Source organism: Ictalurus furcatus, chromosome 19 (assembly GCF_023375685.1).
Source record: "Ictalurus furcatus strain D&B chromosome 19, Billie_1.0, whole genome shotgun sequence".
NCBI classification, from domain to species: domain Eukaryota; kingdom Metazoa; phylum Chordata; class Actinopteri; order Siluriformes; family Ictaluridae; genus Ictalurus; species Ictalurus furcatus.
Genome location: NC_071273.1, coordinates 8,159,683 through 8,174,484, shown reverse-complemented (window position 1 = coordinate 8,174,484; position 14,802 = coordinate 8,159,683). Strand labels below are relative to the sequence as shown.

Sequence of the window (14,802 nt, the reverse complement as noted above, 5' to 3'; positions counted from 1 at the left end):
TCCATAATGCATAAGCTGAGCTGATAACCAGATAAAAACAGAAACACAAATGACTAGGAACTACATAAACGGAACTAAAAACCACAGAAACAAGGAACCAGGGCGTATTAATATTGCTTAGAATTACAGTGGTAATACGTGCAAGACTTTTTAAGATTGAAACAGAGGGGTATATGTACAGCACACAGACTGTCTTACAAGCTGTAGACGGGTGACCGTATTGATCAGCCAGGACGGAGACGAAGAACGGGGAAAGCTAAAACAGGAAGTAGACGCAAAGGTTCCGTGACAGGACGCTCCAGGTCCTGACTCTGTCACTAGATTTCTTCTTAGCGTATGATGATACAAAATCGTTATGATTGTCATCACAATTTACTTGCAAAATGTCTAAAAATGTATCGTCTGCAAAAGGCCTCAAAAATACGACACGTATACACAACCCAAATGAACTCAGAGACACTCCACATTCCAGAGTGTCCCTTGTGCCAGTTAGGTGCGATACGATCTTAATGAAATAACATAACGGGATGCGTCCGCCTGTATCCGTCATCTGTCCTCTCCGTTATCGCTCAGTCCGGTCCACCCTCATTTGTAGCAATTAACAAATCATATGACCTCATCGGCTGACCGTATTATCAGGAGTCTTGCCATTTGGTGTGTAGCGTCATCTGCCGCGATTCACCTCTGACATCACATCCGCACTGCTAGTAAAAATCACAGTCACGACGCCAAGATCACAAGACCAGGCATGTTTATTTTCAATATAGAAACACCTACTGTGACATTTTCCCACCACTCCAGTTAGCATCATATCAGACAACGCCTTTATTAAGTTTATTAGACAACCGAGACACCTCTACTGATAACAGAGACGAGAGATGACATCACTGCATTTGACAGCGATGACACAGTTACTTAATGAACACCACAGTTTAGGTCATTTTCAGCGTCTTTAGCCGGGGAAAGGTGACGATTAGGTTAAACTCGTTGAAAGGTAGCAGGCATCGATCGAGTGAGAACAGACGCGCATATCTGTGTGACCTGGAACATCCTACATTCGCCTCCCACCCACTCGTACACACTCTGGTTTTTGCCAGTGATGCGGTACTGACAAAACAGCACAAAGACATGTGTTTTAAAGGGTCTCCTTAACCGAATATCTTTCCATATTTGAAGATGTGGCGCATGTCTGCGACTGTGTTTGTGGACTGCAGATTTTTCTGTCTAACACTCCCGTTAGTTCTGTGCGTGAAATATATATGTCACTATAGAGTGTTTTGTATGTTATCATTTCAAAATCATCTGTAGTTGCTTCTTTTTATATTATGACTTTCAGATCATCTTTTCTACAGTGAGTTTTTGGTCCATTTAAATTAGTTCTTGTTTTAACCTCGTTTGTGTCTTTGTGCCTGTAAGACAGAGGATCTACCGTTTGGCGTCTACTTTATGTCCTCTGCGGAGCTGTTCAAAAAGGCGTATGTCCTGGCCGTGCTTCTCTTCCTGGCTCTGGTGCTCCAGCGTACCTTTTTACAAGCCTCCTACTACGTCACTATAGAAACAGGCATCAACCTACGAGGAGCACTGCTGGTAGGTTAAGGGTGGGTTTGGTTACACTGATATTAAGTAGAAGGACTTTAGGAATATTTAACCCTTTATTGCATGATGTTGTCATATGGCAACAATTCATTTATCTCCAATTTTTTGATAGGCAATTATACAAAACTATTATTTTCCGAGGTAACTGACAAAAGGGGGATTTCACTTTGACATAACAAAAAAATGGCACATTTTCTGCAGTCACATGGCATGGTGAAGGTCATCATCGGAGGGCTCTCAAAATGCGATTCATTTTTCAATATTTACGCAAAACTACTTAAAGGGAAAAAAAATGAACCATTATCTAGGATAGGTTGAGATTTATTTTTATCATTTCAACAAGTTTATATATATTGAGTATTCTGTTAAAAGGGTCAAATGTAATTGTTGCCATATGGCAACAACATGCGATAATGGAACTGTGGTATGTGCGTTCACGAATTGAAATGAATTGAACCGAGGCCTACGCAGCAAAAAACACACTAAGCTTTCTCTGATAGTATATTTGCATTGTTTCACATTCAAAGTAAGAAAAACTGTCGTAATTTCAGAAATTTTGCAATGGCACTTTATGTTCTAAATTTTATGTTTCAAGATTATTCGAACATTAAAAAGATACCTCACCCAAGACATATTTGGATTCCATTTTTTTTGTATGTATTTTGAGCGAGTAAATTCAGCCACATACTTTTTACAACTGTAATTTTCTAGAAGATACAGTATAACTTTTACATGCTTACTAGGTGGCAAAAAAAAAAACACTTATAAAACGTATAGTCTGGAAAATGGAATCTCCTCCATTTTGTGTTATTTTTGACTATATGATTCTTTAGACCATCGCACATCGTTGCCATACGGCAACAATTTACCAACTCCTCCCCCTAACAAATGTTTAACTTTTTAAGTAATAACAATCCATAAAAAAAACATTTTTAATGTAAATGTAATAATTCATACAATAGAGGGTTAATAGAAAAAGTGGATACAAAGTCATGCATGCTGATTGTGTCTATAGTATACATAGACACTTCATGAGCATAAAGGATTTCATGGCTTCAGCTAAAATGTACCAGATATCTTTTGTTACGTTCAACCCAAATCTTACAGAAATTCTGAAGCGCTCTGTTACTAGAGTGCCATTGATTTTTTTTTTTTTCTTCCAGGCAATGATCTACAACAAGATCTTGCGTCTCTCCACCTCCAACATGTCTATGGGAGAGATGACCCTGGGACAGATCAACAACCTGGTGGCAATAGAGACCAACCAGCTGATGTGGTTCCTGTTTCTATGCCCTAACTTGTGGGCAATGCCTGTGCAGGTAAGGATTAAAGGAGCAGACAAGGATTAAAAGTCTTTATTTGTAAACATTAAAGCAGAGTCATAGAGGCCTTTCAACCACTACAAGCTTACATTTCATTACATTGGTACTAACGATGTTTTTTAAAGGCTCGGTAACGTTTGCTTCCATAATGTCATATAATCATTAACGCAAAATTCGTTATGCCCATGTTTTGTTTTTTGTTTTTTTTGGTTAACAAATTGCTATGCCCACTTTACAGCGATTGTAATTTCCCTTCCAGTCGCATTTCCTTCACATTTTGTCAGGCATGAACAAGTCCTCTCTCACCAAGAGAAACATTCAGACAGTTTGCTATGGGCATTGGCAATATGAAGTGTGATTATTCATTGTTTCCATGAGGAGGTTTCTTGTGTAAACCAGTTAAAGGTGAACGTCTTTTCTGTGGGGCTGGGAATGATTCACTTTCAGCTTTCACACGGCCTGGCTTAGTTTAATGAAATGCTGGGGTTTCCAGACACTGAAATCTATCAGAGCGATTCCATGATTGGCCTTAGAAATGACTCGTTTTCTTTTCTTTCTTTTTTTTGTTTTTTTTTTTCCAACATTGAGTGTAAGGGAACGTGCATGTAAAATTTCGAAAGCATCCATTTTCAGGCAACATTCTTACTTTCTGCAAGGTTTCTTGGATATATCTTGCTTTTACAGTGAAAAATATAGGTTGAGGGTTTTTATGCCTCCGCCACTAGGTGGTAGAGGCATTGTGTTTTCAGGTTGCCCGTGTGTCAGGCCATCTGTGCGTCATTCTGAGATTCTAGTTAGGTCCAATGTCTGAACGGCCGGGTATCTCTGGCGCCAAGTTCTACACGTTTAGCATAGACTTAGCATTAAGGACATTAAAGATATTCTAATGATTTACTTCAAATTTCTCTTTTTTTAAATTAATAATTTACTTTCGATCTATAGTTTAGGCAACAATGTTTCCTGTTCAGAGTGAGTAATATATTTGTGAGTGAGTGTAGTTGAAAGAAAAAAAAAACCCCAGAAGAATGAGATTGAGATTGCTTTTCTTCTTCCTGTGATCTTTAGGAAATTTGGATGATGTAGCTTCCTGTTAAACATGTGACATGTGGAAGATTGTAGATATTTCCTAGGGGTTTGTGTGTTCAGGTAACTTGGGTGCGTGAATGTTTTGTCAGTGGGTTGTGCCATCACCACCCGGACGTAGCACAAACAGCATGCACGGTTAAGATCAGTAAGTTGTCGTTGCCCGACTGTAGTGACGCTTGCCTTCAAGTTTATCGGTATTGGTTTTAACGTTTCATGAACAGAGTAACAAAGCTGATAACGACACTGGAAGTAAAAAAAAAAAAAAAACACTGACTGGTAATGACGTTCTCATCCTCATTCAGATCATTATGGGCGTGATCCTGCTGTATTATTTGTTGGGGTCCAGCGCTATCATTGGTGCACTGGTCATTGTGCTGCTGGCCCCCATTCAGTACCTCATCGCCACCAAGCTGGCCGACACACAGAAAAGCACACTGGTAACTCTTCTTGTTCGTTCTGTTCACCTCTGTCGTGTTGCATGCTTGTACTGAAGCATACTGATAAAATCATTGGAGTATTTGAACATCAGAATCCGCTCTCTGTTAGGACTACTCGACAGACCGTCTGAAAAAGACCACAGAGATCCTGAAAGGCATAAAGCTGCTGAAGCTGTATGCCTGGGAGAACATTTTCTGTGATAGCGTGCTGGAAACCAGGAACAAGGAACTCACCAGCCTCAGGACGTTCGCATTTTACACGTCCATGTCCAGTAAGCATGTATTGAAATGTCATTCTGTTGACAATATGGGAAAAGTTTTTGTTTGTGCCAAACAGAAAGCCAGTCTTTCTTATTTTCTCCTTTTAGTCTTCATGAATGCGGCCATCCCCATTGCTGCGGTGTTAGTGGTAAGACAGCAACCATGATATCCATATAGTGTATCTCTCTACTCACATGATATCTGTATAATCTTCATATTATCTTATTAAGGGAATCGTTTGAATGACTTAAAAGCGTGAAATATGTTTTCTTTCAGACCTTCGTTACTCACGCATACATCAGCGAACCTGAAAATAGGCTGAGTCCAGCCAGGGCATTCGCCTCTCTGGCTCTCTTCCACATCCTGGTCACACCACTCTTCCTGCTTTCCACCGTAGTGCGATTTGCAGTTAAGGCCCTGGTCAGGTACATATTCCATTGCACAACAGTCTTTATAAACTCCCTATAGACGTTAGACTCATTTGAAACTATTGCCAATGTACACTGTTTTCAAATGTAGTCTCCCTGCAAACAGTGGCTGATTTCACCCTAGAGCTTCACAGCTATTCTGTAAAACCAAAAGCTAGAGATAAGGACCTTGGAGTAACCCTTGATGCTGCTCTGCCGTTTCACATCATGTGTCATCTCTAAAATTGTATACTAACTATTTGAGAAACTTGAAATTTGAGACTAGTCGAAATAAGACGCGTATTAACCCTACTTAATGCTGAGAAAGTAGTGCATTCTTTCATAACCTCTAGACTGAACTATTGCTCAGCTGAGGCAGGCCTGCTGTCGGAAGGCCGTTGGAAATGTCATCTGGTGGAAGATGATGTTTCTTAAAATCACCCCGAAACTCTGGAACAGCATTTCAGAGCACATAAGAAACCCTAGCTGTATAGATGGTTTTAATTCCAGATTAAAACATACTTATCCGATTGCATTTATTACACCAATGTAACTGAATATACTTGGAATTATTTGCAGTAGTTTTCACACATGTATAGTTCATTCATTAATGGTTCTAGACTGTTGAATAAATGTACCTTATCATGAATGCATCTTACCTTTAATCTTTTGACCTCACTGATAGTACAATTTGCTTGTTTCCTAAAGTGTTCAAAAGCTTGGCGAGTTTCTGCAGAGCGAAGAGATCGGTGATGATAGCTGGACAAACGGAGACATGGCGGTGGTTTATGAGAACTACAAGAAATCCACTGGGGGTGTAAGTACACACACATACTCCCTCATGGATGGATTGTATGGATAGTATGGCAAACACTTGGCCAAACCAACATTTTTCCCTCATGTTTGCGGCTAGCAGGATATACTGTACATTCACTGTCCACTTTATTGTATCCCTGCACATTCATTCAGTCATTCATTCACAATTATCCAATCAGCCAATCATGTGGCAGCAGAGCGATGCAACAAAATCGTGCAGATACAGGTCCAGAGCTTCAGTTAATGTTCGCATCACATCAGAATGGGGAAAAATCTCAGTGATCTCAGTGACTTTGAGCATGGTACGAATGCTGGTTTGAGTATTTCAGAAACTTCCGACCTCCTGGGATTTTCATGAACAGTAGTCTGTAATGTTTACACAGAATGGTGCAAAAAAAAATACAATTCAGTGAGCTACAGTTCTGTGGGCGGAAATGCCTTGTTGACGATAAAGGTCAGTGGAGAACGGCCAGACTGATTTGAGCTCAAAGAACAGCTGCAGTAATGGGAATAACTAATGGGAGAAAAGCATCTCAGAATACATAAAGTAAAGACCACGTTCAGTTTAGCCTAGAACAGGAATCTGTGGCTACAGGTGGCACAGGCTCACTGAGACTAATAAGTTGAAGGTAGGAGAAAGTTTTCCTGGTCTTTTTTTAGTACTCAAACTCTGGCTACAACAGTTATGCCACGGTGAAAGTCACTGCCATCACATCCTGATGTTTAATGTGAACATAAACTGGTCAGGTGTACAGCTGTTCCTATTAAAGTGGTCAGTGAATGTATCTCCTATATTTGCAATGCGTGCCATTTTATTCAGGTTGTTAGCCTCACTATTGGCAATGGAAAGAATTCAAGAATGTCCCGCATAACGAAGGGCCGCTGTTCTGATCATTTGGAAGAAATTTTTGTAACTTATGAACAAATCTGATATACAGTATATACTAGTTGATATACTGTAGCTTGTTTCATTTCAATCACAGTATTAGCTGCAATGGCGTGTATCTCCCGAGACCCGAGTTGTAAGGGGAGACTGTCAGGGTGTGACTCTTGAACTGACTGAGAACCCATAAACATGCTAAAGAAGTCTCCAGACTCATCTGTTCTGTGAGAAAGGAGACGCTCTGACATGTGCTCCCAGAGAAGGGAAGGGGGTCAGAGAGAGAGAAAAAGCAGGGAGATATGAGAGGGTGGGGGCAAGAAAGAGAATACATGAAGTCAATTTATTCTAAGAAAATTAAAATATATATATATATATATATATAAAAATAATAATAATATATATATATATAAAAAAATTTTAAAGCCTCAGGTGCACCATTTATTGACAGTTAGTTTATATGCCAACATAACAGTATTGAGTTTTCTGTCATAATGCTTGAAACAGAGGAATGAATCTGAGTGCACTCCTCAGGGTCCTAGGTCCTCTCTTGTGAACTCTCCTCTTCAGGAGTCAAATACTAAAGACCTACCTCTTCACCAAGCACTTTATTTATCTATTTAAACATTTCATCCTTGTCTTGTTTTCTTTTTATAATGTGCTATCCTCGTGAGTAGGGCTTTCAGCCTGAATGTCCTCTTAATCCCTAGTGAACTAGCATGAGGATATGTTTTTGATTGAGACTACAAAACACTTAAGATAAGATCAGATCAGATAAGATAATATCAGATATGATGTACCTTTATTGATCCCCTTTTGGGGAAATTCAAAATTTTTCCTTGTTCTTCATGATGCCATGTGTACTCACAAGGTTCCCAGGGCCCCATAACATGGGACATATGCTTTTTTCTGTATAACTACCCTAGTTTGTTTGTTTTATATATATATATATATATATATATATATATATATATATATATATATATATATATATATATATATATATACATTTTTTTATTTTTATTTGAGAAACTCAACCTGAGTGTTTGTTGCTAAAAAGCTCTAGAACCCAGTTCCAGTCAAAGTTCTCATAGCATGTAGTAAACTCCAGGCACTTGCATTTGTGGTTAGATAAAAGAACGTGCTTCTTCTGGAACATCTTCCAAATAGTTTGTTGGCATGGAGCTGGTCTCTAATTGTAGATCTGGGGACTTTGTGACCTCAAAACACTACCTTTTTTTTTTTTGTGCAAATTTCCAAGCGTGATCCTTAGTGAAATCTAAACATCTTCATTTTACCCTAACAGTGGATATGCGCATTTTCAGGCATGTAGCTATTTTTTTATAACCTTTTTTTTTTTTTTTTTTGCCGGTATTTTCTAAGGGTGAAAATAATTCTGGGATTGACTGTAGATGCTAAAAGATGTTTAAAAACAGTATAGGTCTGTCTTAAAAAAAAAAAAAAAAAAAAACAGGCCTAAATCATGGAAAATTGTTAAAAAAAAAAAAGAGGCCTAAATCATGGAAAATTGTGTTTCAGCTCTCTAGTATTTATTTATATTAGCAAATTAAGCATGCTTTTGGCTTGTATGTTTAACATACCCTGAATTTTTCATATTGTTCCACGCCTGAATTGGTTATGTTCAAATTATATATTTAAAAATAAATATATAAATTATATTATTATATAAAATGTTCACATTTTCTCTCGCTCTCTCTCTCGCTTTCTCTCTCTCTCTCTCTCTCTCTCTCTCTCTCTCTCTCTCTCTCTCTCGTGTCCCTGCAGACAAAGGTGATAAATAGGAAGCAGCCGCTACATTATCAAATGGATAACTACGATCAGCCCATGCGCAGGCAGCTGCGCCCCAGGGAGACCGAGGATGTCGCCGTGAAGGTCAGGGATCACCAGCCTCCACAGAGCCCCATCAGCTCAGATTCTCAGGCCCTTCTCACACACTCACAGAGCACATCCTGCTACTGAATTACGAGAGTGCTCCGCAGGGTCTGCTTGTTCTCATCTCAGCTGCTTTTAACCTCTGTCCCATGTACGTGTCACGTCTGACACGTACACGGTTCAACAGGGACGTACGTTCCTCACATTTAGACAAACTATTTTGTAGCGTAACATCACCCAGTAAAATGAAACTTTAAAAGCGAAAGTGAAAAGATACCAAAAGGAGAAAAAAAAATAATAATTATATGACAAACACGAACCTACTCTGACATACTTGAGCTGAATCCGGGTTTGGTTCGATTTTCTTTATAACCACAGCCAGAAAGATGTCTGAAATTCTCGTGAGAAGAACTTAATAGTCATTTGTGTTGTAGTTTGTTTTATTTTGTTGTTCTTCTGGCTTAGGGTCCCTGTAGGGTCCATTTCCTTGAAGCCTCCCTGTAGGCCAAACTAGCCTCGTAACTAATGAACTCAATAACAACAAATCCACATAATGCACTGGACCTGACTCTCTGACCCATGTCACATCCGCTCACTTCTCCTCCTTCTCTCCCATTCTCGAGTGCCTCTCCCAGCTGCTTTCGATTGTCCGTTTTGCCCTTTTCCCACTGACTCTGAGGCCTGCTGCGGATTTGACCTACGCACGGCTTTCTTTTTTTTTTTTTTTTTGATGGATAGGAACATTATTGTCATTGTAAATAAACATTATGTTCCCAAAAAACATCTAACATAGTGAGGTAGATTGCATGAAGGGAGATGGGTTAAATTCTATTTTTGTTTACAGATAAAAAAATTTTAAAAAATCAGCTGACGTGTTGTGGTTTCGTTTTTTTCAGGTGAGCAACGGATACTTCACATGGGGGAACAATATGTCAACCCTGTCTGACATCAACATCTGCATTCCTTCAGGTAATATAACCCACAGTGATCGGGGAAATAAAGCATCTCTGGTTAAGTGTTCGGTTTATGACCCCCAAAGCTAGTGTCTAAAAAAATATTTTTTGTTTACTACAAAAACTGTTTGACGTAATATACTGTTAGTTAGCCTTCCCTTTGGCCCATACTCGCCAAATGTCCAGCTGCCTCCAATTATACATTCATATCCTTACATAATTATTAATATTTTATAATAGATTATGAAAATTAATAACATATTATTATATATTACTCGAAAATGTCTGCATGTGAAGTGATGTGTGATAATGGAAAGCTTGTTTATTACATTTCCTGACGTCACACTGGATTGCGTTACGCTTGGCCTCTGCAGGTCAGATGACCATGATTGTGGGCCAGGTGGGTTGTGGGAAATCCTCGCTGCTGTTAGCCATGCTGGGCGAGATGCAGACTCAGAGTGGGAAAGTCTATTGGAGCAAGTAAGAGAATCTTAAAAGTCGAATTAGCTATGTAATTATTGTGATATTAAGAAATGTATGTCTTCATATCCAATGCTAATCAAAGCTATTATTTGTGGAAACAAACATTTCACGCATCCATTTTTTTCACTGTGTACACCACACACAGTGTGTGTGTGTAATGAGTGCGTATTGGTGTGTGTGTGCTGCATCTTTATCTTTGTGCTATTGAAGATGGGTAGAAAGCATTTTTGCTTTTTTCTTGCATGGATTTTATGTGTGTTTGTGTATCTCCAGTGCTGTTTGTCTAAACATAAGAGCTTAACACGTCGTCTCAACTGTACAGGTGCATCTCAGAAAATTTGAGTATCTTGGAAAAGTTCGTTTTTTTTCCGTAATTTAGTGGAGAGGAACAGAATCCAAGTTGCTTGAAGTCCAGTGTGAAGTTTCCACAGTCAGTGATGATTTGAGGTGCCATGTCATGTTGGTCCATCGGGTTTTCTCAATTCGAGCGTCGATGCAGCTATCTGCATGCTTCTATCTGCTGACCAGCTTTATGGAGACGCTGATTTCCTTTTCCAGCAGGACTCGGCACCTGCCCACAGTGCCAAAACTTCTAGTAACTGGTTTGCTGACCATGAAAGTACTGTGCTTGATTGTCCAGCCGACTCGCCTGACCCGAACCCCATAGAGAATCTACGAGAGACACCAGACCCGACAATACAGACGAGCTGAAGGTCACTATCAAAGCAGCCTGGGCTTCCAGAACACCTCAGCAGCGCCACAGGCTGATTGCCTCCATGCCACACCGCACTGATGCAGTAATTCATGCAAAAGGATTAAAGCCCCGACCGAGTACTGAGCGCATAAATTAACATACTTTTCAGAAGGTCGACATTTCTGTATTATAAATTCTTTATTGGAATATTTTGAGATACTGGTTTTTTTATTTCCATGAGCTGTAAGCTGTAATCATCGAGATTAAAACAAAAAAAAGTCATCAAATATTTAACTTTATGTGTAATGAATCTACAATATATGAAAGTTCTACTTTTTGAATTAAATTACAGGGGAAAAAATTAACTTTTCCACGATATTCAAAAAATTTTTTTAGATGCACCTGTATGTATTCATACAGTCCCATTGTGCTTGTTACTAACACTGTTGGTGTTCTCTTTTGTTTCTTGTTACTGGTAAGAATGCTCATGCCTCCATCTTTCAGTCCATACTGGAGATGGTCTCTGATTAGCATTTGCCAAGTTCAACAGTGTGACACAAAGTCTGTAAGTTCGCCATGTGCTCTTCTTGTGCTGCATTTACATCATCTAACAGCCTGTTTTAGGTACTGCAAAAAGTCTCATCTATGATCTCATATAATAATTAAAATTCATTTACGATGCCCTTAGAACATCTGAACACATTGTTCAGTTAGTAGAATGTTTTGATTCAGATTAGAGTCAGGCTATGCTTAATTTCTGTTTCTCATGCTCTGCTGTCCTTGCAAACACTGATTATTTGATGATGCGATGTTTCTTTCTCTGAAGACAATGACAGCACTCTCCACATACAGCTAAAAATACCACTATAGTCATGATGGATCAGAAGGAAGCGGAGAGTGTCATTGTCCTTGCAGAGGTTTCTGTGTCCCATTGGGCTGCCAACTATCTCTCTTCACGTGTGTTCTGTCTCTCTGTGTGTCCTCTTTCAATGCTACACTCAATCAGGCTTCCTGATTGTGAGGTGCTCCATGATGGCTGCATAAGGTATTCCATAAAAAGATGTGAGCTCACATACAGAGTTTGCCGATTATCCTTCCCAAGCTTACAGTCGTTACTGTCACCGTGCAGATGATTTGAAGACTTTCTTTTTTTTTTTTTTGTCTTTGTGTGTGTTCTTATGGGAAGTGATGCTTGCTTTAAGAATAATCAGTAAAACAAGATCAGCTAAAAGACTTCCGAGGCTTTTCCGATAAGAGAGCATGACGATGTGTGAACGTGGTATTTTTTTTCAATTTCTAACTCAAGCTTCTAATTTCTCCTAATGACTCACAAAATGATGTTTTGACCCCTATCAACAGCGAGTATGACACAGATTTATCCTACGAAGAACGGAGGTATTTATTTGTATAACCGAAGTGCAGTGGTCCATCCATCTATCCATCCGTGTATCTAACCATCCATTCTTTGATGTACATGTGGTGGTGTACATAAAATGTTGGGAGTCTTTGACACAAGTTTTGAACCCGAACAAGGTTTTTATTGATAATAATTGGGCAGACTTAATATCTTGTATAAGATAAATTGCTAGGGTTATAATGAATGGTTATTTTGTACTGTATACACTAACCTGTATTCACATGGCTGTGGGATTGCCATTTTGATTAATTGCAAAAATGTCTTAGTTCACCATAAAAGAAATGTCTGCTTCAGAAAGTCTGTTTTTCACACACGCTTTACAATTCAGAAAACCAAACGTAACCTAAAACAAATAGCGCTGATTAAACAGGGCTTTGCTAAGAATCTTTACCATGGAATTCTCTGCTTGATTTCACCAGTGCAGTTTATGCACCTGGATAACTTATTCTTAAGCATCTTCACACACTTGGTGAGACTACAACAAAGTCATGTTTTGACTGTATGATGTAGTATTTTGCTATAACAAATACCATCATCAAGAGCCATCTCTCCCTTTATCCTTCCCACCTTGTGCACATGTTGCAGCTTTTTACTACAGTTAGAGCTACAACTAGCCTGTCCTCCAAAGCTGGCGATAGACTCATATTAACTTCTTAAATTGTTCAGTTAGCTACTTACTTCTCCATTATTAATGAGGGTGGTGTTACTCGTGTGAAGTACCACAGTCTTGTCATATTGCCACTAGTGGGCAGGCATTTCAATTCAAAGTTCTACCCTTCAGACTCTCCAGCACCGAGGATATTCACAAGATACATGCAGGATTCTGCCGTATCTGGATGATTGCCTCATGTGTGCTCCCTCCAAGGAACAGGTCACCTGATACACCCACCCTCACAGACCAAGCACACAATGCTTGGTCTCTCTCTCTCTCTCTCTCTCTCTCTCTCTCAGAATGCTAGCCACTTTTTGTCATCCCAATGTGTTTAGCCTTAGCAGTATGTGCTGTACTGCTAAGGCTTGGGTAATGCTTGGGTTATTAACCATAACTGAAGCAGTTGTTCTCTTAAGATGGCTGTAGTTAAGGAACTTCCAAAAAAAAAAAAAAAAAAAGAGTTATCAGCCTACAGTTAAGCCCCAAATACAACAGATAGAAATGCTTCCATGTCTCAATGAGAGAGGCACCAGCCCGAACTCTTTGGAAGAACAAGACTTCTGAAAGGGATCTACCTGGGAACAGTACCCCATGGGAGGGAGTTAATCATTATAGACACATCCATCACTGATTGGGGTGCAGTGTGGGGTCGCAGAGGCACGGGAGGCATATGGAGCCCCAGTATGAGGATGGGACACAAATTAGTTGGAACTGCAGGCGGTCTATCTAGCCCTCAGATTTTTCTTACAAGTTTTAAGGCTCTTCCATGTGCTGATGGTCAGGTATATCAACTACCAAGTATATCAACTTTCTTTTGGTTTGAAAACTGCACAGGTGGGCTCACACGAGATTAGCCAGAAGAGCAAATCATTTGCCAGGAAGGAACAATATCACAGCAGATGCACTGTCAAAGCAGTACATTCACGCAGGGTGATTGGATCTACATCCAGATGTGGTGTTTCCAGATTTGGAAGAGGTTTAGCAGGGCAAAATGTATGGAAGGACAGTCCATTAGTTTAGGATCCACAACCATTGATTCTGTCAATATTACACAGCATCTGACAATCAGGCAACACAGTCCTGCCTATGTTTCTGATATGGCCAGCTAAACCATAGTTTCCTCTTACCTGCAAGGAGCCAGTGTGGCTGCAGGCGTTCATTCTAGCCAAATAGGAGGATAGTTGTTTGGAGACAGAGATTAAACAAGTGGAAACAGGTGTGACTCCTGCTTGGTTGGAATGAAAGCTTGCAGCCATGCCAGCCCTTTGTGGATACGATTGAAGACCCCTAATCCACTGTCTCAGATTTAATGATTTGGCACCCTTGGCCAGGGCACCTATGGGTATGGCCTCTCAGACCAAAGTGCAGGCAAAAAACTCTGACCCAGACTCTGGTGCGCACACTCCATTGTACAGGATCCCGTGCCTAAAGATTTGTCGTTTCTGCAAGAACTCCTAGACAAATGTAAATATTCAGCTATGCTGGTATACTGTATGTATGTGTATATAGCAGCTATTGCTGTGCACAGTAGTGTTATGAATGGTATTTCGCCAGATGCTAATAAACTTATCGCAACTTTTCTGAATGGGGCAAAATGCTTTTGTCCACTGCACTCCCCCAAGAGTCCATCATGGGACTTAGCCCTTGTGTTATACTCCCTGAGGCCCTCCCCTTATGAGTCCATACAGGATGTTGAAATGGAAATGGAATTCTCTGAAGAGTGCGTTCTTCCTGCCAATCACTTCAGCAAGAAGAGTAGGAGAGCACAAGTCCACCCTGCATTTGGTGGTTGCCAGGCAATGCAGGAGTAATCCTGTTGCCAAACCCAGGGTGTTTGTCTAAGGTCATATCCACAGCAGCGTTACACAGGGGACGACCTTATGAATGAACCTTGCAATGACTGGA

At 39.9% G+C, this 14,802-nt stretch overlaps 1 protein-coding gene across 5 annotated transcripts in view; it reads left to right on the top strand.

Annotated features, from left to right (window-relative positions):
- Positions 1 to 14,802, top strand: part of abcc9 (ATP-binding cassette, sub-family C (CFTR/MRP), member 9) — a 46,204-nt gene that overhangs the window by 15,350 nt on the left and 16,052 nt on the right. For all 5 annotated transcript variants that reach the window (XM_053650170.1, XM_053650171.1, XM_053650172.1 and 2 more), the window contains 10 exons: positions 1,417 to 1,587; positions 2,760 to 2,915; positions 4,307 to 4,441; positions 4,551 to 4,713; positions 4,810 to 4,850; positions 4,979 to 5,127; positions 5,818 to 5,926; positions 8,591 to 8,698; positions 9,595 to 9,667; positions 10,026 to 10,131. In XM_053650170.1, the coding sequence (XP_053506145.1) occupies positions 1,417 to 1,587; positions 2,760 to 2,915; positions 4,307 to 4,441; positions 4,551 to 4,713; positions 4,810 to 4,850; positions 4,979 to 5,127; positions 5,818 to 5,926; positions 8,591 to 8,698; positions 9,595 to 9,667; positions 10,026 to 10,131 (1,211 nt within the window). The remainder of the gene's footprint in view (positions 1 to 1,416; positions 1,588 to 2,759; positions 2,916 to 4,306; positions 4,442 to 4,550; positions 4,714 to 4,809; positions 4,851 to 4,978; positions 5,128 to 5,817; positions 5,927 to 8,590; positions 8,699 to 9,594; positions 9,668 to 10,025; positions 10,132 to 14,802) is intronic.